This window comes from Nomia melanderi, chromosome 2 (genome assembly GCF_051020985.1).
Source record: "Nomia melanderi isolate GNS246 chromosome 2, iyNomMela1, whole genome shotgun sequence".
Lineage (NCBI taxonomy): Eukaryota > Metazoa > Arthropoda > Insecta > Hymenoptera > Halictidae > Nomia > Nomia melanderi.
Genome location: NC_135000.1, coordinates 5,467,386 through 5,475,523, shown reverse-complemented (window position 1 = coordinate 5,475,523; position 8,138 = coordinate 5,467,386). Strand labels below are relative to the sequence as shown.

Genomic DNA, 8,138 nt, shown 5'->3' with positions numbered 1-8,138 from the left:
CTCCTGTCGACTCAAACGGTCACCACTGTAGAAAAATACACTGTCTGTTACAAAATAGCTGCTGGTTCCTAAACTTCTTCACTTTTTCTCTTTCAAACTTTTCTCTCCGTTACGCATTTAAACCCTTTTTCCTATATCAGACTCGCGAAGGTAGTTTTCAATCAAATTCGACGAATTTAAGCATTGCATATTCATCTTGAATATAAATGAAATATTTCTTAACAATCCTTGACAGTAAACGTAGACACGGATTAAACATAACATTCTTTTCCTGTTGCCAATCATTAAAAATGATGTAGTTCCATCAGGCACTGCGATCGAAATTATAGGAGAAAGGGTTAACAGAAGGAGTCTCTTAAAAAAAAGATGTGGCAGAGTAGAATGCAATGTTGTACAAGGTATTTTTCCAATGGAAAGTGAAAAGCGTCGAACGAGTTGTTTGTCGGCGAATGCAAATGAAAATAACGGGCCGTTGTACCGTTTGAACGATAGTATCGATCATTTTCCCGGGCAGGAACTCATAATCACATTCCTCGTCAAGGTGATCTCCTTATCGCGTTCGATGGTCGAGGAAAGTCCGCGATCAACCGGGAACTTGATCACGTAGAATTTATTCTGTAGGAAGTGTTTCTCTCTTTTTTTTTCTTCTTTCCAGTGTTACCATTTTCTCCACGATTGAGCAATACTCTTAAGTGTACGTTGTTATGTGTATGTATATAATGTTGCGAGAGGGCAAGAAGCTTAGAATAAAGTTCCGAAGTCGCTGCAATTGTGCAAAACAGCTGGTTGATTCGCTGAATCTTCAATTGGGCGATAAGAACATTCGCGTGGCCCGAATTCGGTAACTTCTATAGACAATAATTTAAAATTGAAACTACCAGACAGGTCAAAATAATTCTTGATTTCTTCATTTTGCTATTATTAGACAGGTAACGGATATTTCTTTGAGGAATTAAAGAAATTAATTTAGCAATACGCAAACTGAAAAATCAATTCTCAATAGTACTCTTGAAGTTTCTATAAAGGAATTTCAAGGAGTCAATTTCATTTGGTAGGTTTATTGTTAAAAATCCGTTAGAACGATTCATAAGATACTGCTTGAAACAGGTGAACTTATTTTCTAACAATTTTTTGAGTGATCAATTTAGTTCTTTTATAAGAAGTTTTATCTATTTTTCAATAGATTACACTTTGAATAACAAACTCAAAGTTTGTATAAAAACATACAAGACACTATATGAAAACTGAAAAATATTTTCCAATAGATAACACTTTGAATAATAAACTCAAGAATTTGTATAAAAATATATAAGGTACTACATGGAAACGAAAAAATATTTTCCAATAGATAATATTCTAAGTAAGAGATGAAAAATATTTTTAAATAATTCGTAAGACATGAGACGAGAAATAGAGCAGTGTTTGTCAAAACGACATACATCAATTTGAGCACCTCTGTTATAATCGATCGTACACACAATCAGCCGGCTATCAAGCGTGCCTGGCCGCCATGCCCGTGACATAGATCAGATTGATTCGTGTTTGCAGCGGAAAACACGGCAGTGAAAACGGGGGTTTACGGTTGCGAGCGTAAATCTGATTACGCCGAGGAATCTAGCCGCGTGCGTGGTCGGTACACGTGTACATAGGCGTGAACACGGCCCGTGACTTATAGTTGCGACAGAATTAGTTGTCCGTTGAAGGCCGCCCAACGCTTACCTCCACCAATCACGCTGCAGCACGACTGGGAGTGGGGGAAGTGGCCTTGGGTGGCTGAAGTAGATTTCGTTGAAGCTATAGCTCATTCAGAAATCAATAATATAGTTTAAATTATAAGAAACATTTATTAGAAACTGAAGTATCATAGTATGAAGCAAAATGTATAATATATATTACAGTGCTTGCAATTAATCGCTAGCTAAATTATTTACTCAATAAGAAAGTGGTAAGTACAATTCTCTTATTCTCCAAGCTTTCATTTAAAAATAATTTACAATAGAAGATTATTCTAAATTGAACTATCATTCAATTGTTGCACTACATAATTATCACATTAATATTCAAATCCAATTCGTTGGAAATTGATACAAAATTAAATTATAGAACCATTTGGTAGATTAAAGGAAATATTGAAATTCCTATGAATTATTCTAATTAAGGCAACCAGAGTATCTAAATTAAATTGGTTAAAAGTATAAGTTCATTTTTTAGCTAGAATTTAATGAAACCTAACAAGTTTAAAAATGGAATTCAGTAAAATTTTGAAAACGCTGTGTTTCAATTGTTTCGAATGCATTTGAAAAATCGTAGAATGAGAAAGTAGACACCAATGGGCGAGTCATGAGCTTTTGAACCCTGTGTCCCGTCGCATTTCTCGTCAGGCACGGTCAATCACGTCCTTGCTGGCAATACGAATTACCGTCTAGCGTGTCGGTGCAGGCGTGCCGCGTTTACGTCGGTTTATGCTTGGAACCGGTTCTGTCGACGGTGTCTGCTGGCAAGATAAGTGCAAGGATCTCCGGCGGGACCACCGGTAGCAGACACGACTCATGGATCATTTGTTCGAGCGGAACCCCGGACCCAAGAGCAGTTTCCCGTGATCATTATCGCTTGGATCGATCGTAATTGACTATTTAAGCGAGGATATTGAAATTAACGCTTGTCTGGAGTAGATATCGTGCGTTTAAAGGTTCGAGGATCGGAGCTGGATTTTATCTGTATGATTAACCCTTTGAACTCTATAGGCTCCGATATTGCACCAGTTATACTATCAAATATTTTAATGAATCAAATAAACTACCCTAAAATTATTTCCACGCATCCAAATTTTGTACTAAGAAGGAAAATAAAAGATCGAGGGAATGTTATAGGACTTTTCATTTTCACTAGAGATACCATAAAAATTAGTTACAGTTGCAGATAAATTACAAAACCATGTGAAGTGTTAAGGGTTAACACGTTGAACGCCATGGGGGTCACCGGTGACCTCAACCGAATTAAATTACTATAATTCGATTAAACGATGATTACACTGTGGAACAAATTTTGACCTATGTTACTTTTTGTAATAACCACTATGTGATTCTTATAGAGTTCCTTACCCTAAATACGAATCCGGAAACCAAATTGCTGGGTCAGGTCCAGTTTCCGAAAAAACTGGGGTTTTGTAAAAACGGTCGAATTTTTCAGAAAACCAAGTGTTACGTGAAAACTGAAAACGATAGGCAGTTGAAATTTGTCGCAGAAAATAAAGGATACTTGTCCGACCACGTAGCTATACAAATCTTGAATTTTGCATATCATTAAATGTTTGTAAACGATGATCAAAGTTTAAAAAAGGATAGATGTGCCTACTTTGTATGCACTTCTGTTACATTTCTACGAAAAGTGGGTTGGCCAGCACGAATTTGCCGTGCACCATCACCAAACATCAAATTATTTAAAACAGAACGATCGTGAAAACTTTATAAAATATTGAAAACTATACATTATCTTCTTGTTAATTTTCCGCAGGACGAATCACAAAATTAGGACTACCCCTCAAGAATTATGAATCAAGTGTCACCATATAGATCTTCTACACCTATCACTTAATTATCAATTAATTAATAAAATATCGCTAGAACCCTCCGAACCTCAAACTAAATTTAATAATCCCAGAGAATTGATTAATTCGCCAATTAATAATAAATTTAAGCGACATGGATCGCGAGCCATGAATTCTGCTTAACGTAAGGGAATTCTTGAACAGACGGAATCCGTGTTTCGCAAGGTTCAGCGCCAAGCTGGGAGTGCTCTTCCTTTCGATTTCTCATTGGACGACGCCCACTGACCTGCTCGCTTATTTTGCCTACATTCGAGCGTGAGTAATCCGGCACGGTGTGGGATGACAGAATAAGTGCACGGCGGAGCCCACGTGGGTTTAGTCATGTTTGAAACCGATACTGGTTGCAACTAAGTAACCACTTACACGACATTAGACACTGTAGAAATACCAATAAACGAGTAATTACGAATTTGTCCTGGGGTAATTAGGAATATATTCCGAGTGGGAGGAATAAACGGATAATTGGAAAGATTGACGAACATTTAGATCAATTATATTATAAACTATCATTAAGAGAAGCGTCCATAAGAATACTTAAGGAATGAGGTTAATTAGGGAGATTAGAAAATGAGAATGAACAGTGATTGTAGTGAATGGTTGAATAGACTAGCTGATTAATTTGTGAAGAATAAATTGGAAGGATAATTGAACAGTTGAGTCGATTAGTTAAATAATTAATAAATAGGAAGTTAGTTAATTGTAAATGATAAATTGATTATACATATATTAATTATAAATGAATTATTCTAGATATTTATAAAGAAAAGAAAGGACTGAAACACATTTGTATTTGTATTTTATTCTACCATAGTAATATCATACAAAGAATACACAATGGTGGCAATAAGAGTTGACATAAATCATTTAATTCGACTGCTTTCTTATTATTAAGCTTCAGCCATGAAGAATCCCCTGCGTTCGCGTGGTATAACAATTAACTGACAATGTAACTGTCACTTAAAACCTACATCGATATTTCTTAACGATTAAGAATTACATATGGCAATTAAATTCAAATTGCGACGTCAGCAACATGAACTCGGATGGACCTAGATTAATTACTCTTATCCAAAAATGATCACCGTTAACATTAACCGAGTGAAATTATGTACAAGCACTTATTCATCGCCCTGCAGCTTCCTCGTTCGAGTTTCGTCAAACCATTCGGCTCTCGTGAACCATTAAAAAATCAGGTACAATACGAACCATGCTTCTCATAATTACTTCAACATGTTTTCACCGTCATTAATCTCGAACAGTTTCATCGAAACGCCGAACGAACTCACCAGACAAAATTCTGCACGAAACACATACGATTTTCTTCTAACAGAGATTCTCAACTCTCACGTTCTATTTAAATCAATTTTAAATTCATTTCCCAATCAAATATACATATAAAATTTCTTCTAATATCGTTCCTCGTGTACCAAAGTCTATATATAAGTGAAAGAATCCACGAAATTCGAGCAAGTTGAGAACCCCTGCCCGCGAGGTTCAGATGCATGGAATAGAAAATGGGTGTTCTCGAAGGATTCGATTGAATAATATTTTCATGAAGTTTGCATTGATTTATCCCACCTACCTATTCGTCTAGAACATCAATGGACCATGAGAATGCTTTTCCCTTCAGTAGTAAAGATCGTTTTGCGTAGACATGGCGACCGCGCGAGCGTGAGCCTTCATGTGCGCCTCGCGCGCTCTCATAACTTCCGGCGTGTCGATCACTCGTCCGTCGGCGCCCAATGGCGCGAATGGCCCTCTGTAACCGTTCGACGATGGATAATTGTATGTGACACGTAGTGGTGTAAGGTAGACTAAATTCTTCCTCCCATCGAACACGTCCAGCTCGTAGAACTCGGAAGCTTTCGATGCTGCTCTGGCGTGTGCCGCTAGATGGGCGCTCTTGGCTTCGGCCACCTTGGGTTTCAAATGTAAGAAATAGAAATTTTATGGAGAAAATTTATCTTTGAGGGTTTTTGAAGGTTTTAATTATTGGAATTTGTAGAACACTTTTAGTTTTTGCTTGTTAAGCAAGTTGGAAGTGGTAGTGGGTAATGGAGAATTTATGCGATGAAATATTCATTAATAATTAATCATTGAAGCATCTAAAAAAACATAATATAAAATGATCGAAACTTAATTTTACTTCAATATTCAAAGAAATAAATATTTCAACTACTAGCAATTATTTCTCCATATCAATTTTTCAATCACCATCACAAATAGTCTTCACATTAACTCCAACTATGAGTCTTCCAAATGAAATTTAAAAAATTGTCAAATACCAAACCCTTCATCACACTATTTCCTACTTATAATTCATCCTTCATCACAAAAAAATAATAAAACAATTTTTAACTACAATTCTGGACGCGTACAAATGATTTTCCACCTACCTCAGGAGTATCCATGACACGGCCATCAGGAGCCAGAGGTGCCATCGTGTTCCTCTGACGCTGTCGCTTCTGCATCGTCGGTTCCTCCATCATTTGCGGCATCGTCATCATCATGTCATTATTCTCGTACATCTCATAATCGTTTTGGGCCTTCCTCAACCTAGCCATAGTCTTCGCGTGCATCGCTAAGTGGGCTGCCCTCGCGTGGGCCACTTCCGGTGTGTCCATGACCATTCCATCGCTCGTCAATGGCGCTGGCGGGCCTCTGTACTGATAATACTCCTTGTTTTCGTACGCTGAAGCTGTGGTAGATGCGATCAACGCAGCCAGGAGTATCTGGAAAATCATTAAAAATCAATCAAGTCTCGTTTAATACTAGAATTATCGAGCATTTAACGTGATTGGTATGTAATCCGTATAGAAATGGTAACAATAGATTATTTTCCGTTTCTCCAGACATTTTATGAAGTTCTAATGAAAATATGAGTGATATGTAATTTGTATAAAAATGGTAACAATAGATTATTTTCCGTTTCTCCAGACATTTTATGAAGTTTTAATGAAAATATGAGTGATATATAATTTGTATAAAAATGGTAACAATAGATTATTTTCAATTTCCTCAGACATTTTATGAAGTTTTAATGAAAATATGAGTGATATATAATTTGTATAAAAATGGTAACAATAGATTATTTTCAATTTCCTCAGACATTTTATGGAGTTCTAATGAAAATATGAGTGATATATAATTTGTATAAAAATGGTAACAATAGATTGTTTTCAGTTCCCTCAGACATTTTATAGAATTCAAACTATTTTTAAAATCATTTCGAATATTCGATGCCTTTAAGGTATCAATAATTGCGAAACAAGTCATTTGACTGGTAGTTCTAGTGTTAATAAGTCAATCATTGGAACACTATTCTCACTCCTCACGATACTTTGTGTTTCTTTAAAATTTAATTCATTAAATGTTATATCATTGTTAGAACTATTTAGTGATTTAAAGAGTTAGTGAACAAAGTGTCTTTTAATTATTTGGAAATTAATGTTGGTTATTGATAAAATCAGAAATTTAAAAACTGAAGTTTAAGAGAATCGAAATTTGTGTCAGTATTTGACCATATTTGATTGAACAGCTTGTCTATTTTATCAAGAATCAAGTTTAACGTAGTAATCAGTGAAAATTGGTTTCTGTGAAGTTGGGAACCGAAGATTTTCATCTAAATTCACGTTTCCCAGGCTTTAACACGTTCAGTGCCGCGTATACCATTTCTGGCAGGTCAATTTTTCTAAGCATATATTTTTTACGAGACACGTATAGTGATACACGTTACAAAGCAGTGGATATGTAAACAAGATGATATTGAAATATATAAAAATCATGAAAAAATTAAATATAATTTTATATTTCATTTGAAAAAATCGATACAGTTTATAAGCAAAGTATATCTGAAATTTTCGGTGGCACAGAACGTGTTAATCACACTTACGAGTAATCTCATGCTGTCGAGACACCACCGGCCACGAAACGGACGTCTCGGTTGCGAGTGTATCATATTCGATCGGTCGATCTTGCTTTTATAGCGTCGCGATGTCAACGCGAAACCACGTTACGATGATCACACATGAGACGATAATCGATACCTTAATTGTTTCTGTCACGAATAATAACCGTGGAACTGTCAGGCCTCAATAAAAATCATTTCTGACAGTCCACTGAAAGGGGTGAGATTTGAAATGATGACGAATAAATTCCAACCCTTTATTCCAATAACATGAAAGGAAAATAATGCACATACTTTCTATGAACTATAGAATACATTTCATAAATTTATGTTACAAACGGATTGTTAGATCGTGATTTATTTGGACAGTGGATTAAGTTTATTTGGAAAGAAAATGAGAATAAAGGGGTAAAGTTTAGTTTGCAAGTGGAAGTCTATTAAAAGAAATATTTAAAAATAAAAAGGTAATGTTTTTTACAAATGGCTTAGGTGCATTTGATAAAAAGAATGTTTAAAAACAAAAAAATAATGTCTATTTAAAAAATGGCACAAGTCCATTAAGAAGGTAAGGCATTTAAAAATAAAAAAGTAATGTTTTTTGAAAATGGCTTAATTCACTAAAAA

The 8,138-nt window shown here is 35.5% G+C and overlaps 1 protein-coding gene across 2 annotated transcripts; it reads right to left on the bottom strand.

The window, feature by feature from the left end:
* Positions 1 to 4,450: 4,450 nt before the first annotated feature.
* LOC116426067 (uncharacterized) lies at positions 4,451 to 7,547 on the bottom strand. 2 transcript variants are annotated; one of them, XM_031974530.2, is made up of 3 exons: positions 7,500 to 7,547; positions 6,004 to 6,339; positions 4,451 to 5,524 (listed from the first exon to the last, which is right to left on the bottom strand). In XM_031974530.2, exons 1-3 carry the CDS (start codon positions 7,509 to 7,511, stop codon positions 5,234 to 5,236), a joined length of 639 nt encoding a protein of 212 aa, XP_031830390.1. In that variant the 5' UTR covers positions 7,512 to 7,547; the 3' UTR covers positions 4,451 to 5,233. The 2 variants fall into 2 exon arrangements, with proteins under 2 accessions (XP_031830390.1, XP_031830391.1); XM_031974531.2 differs by lacking the exon at positions 7,500 to 7,547 and having other exon boundaries at positions 6,004 to 6,351.
* Positions 7,548 to 8,138: the final 591 nt, after the last annotated feature.

What these genes read in the sequence shown, in the direction of transcription:
- LOC116426067 (XM_031974530.2), bottom strand. An exon ending in GTGTCATGGATACTCCTGAG is followed by an intron (nt 5,525 to 6,003) that starts GTAGGTGGAAAA and finishes TTGAAACCCAAG; the next exon opens with GTGGCCGAAGCCAAGAGCGC.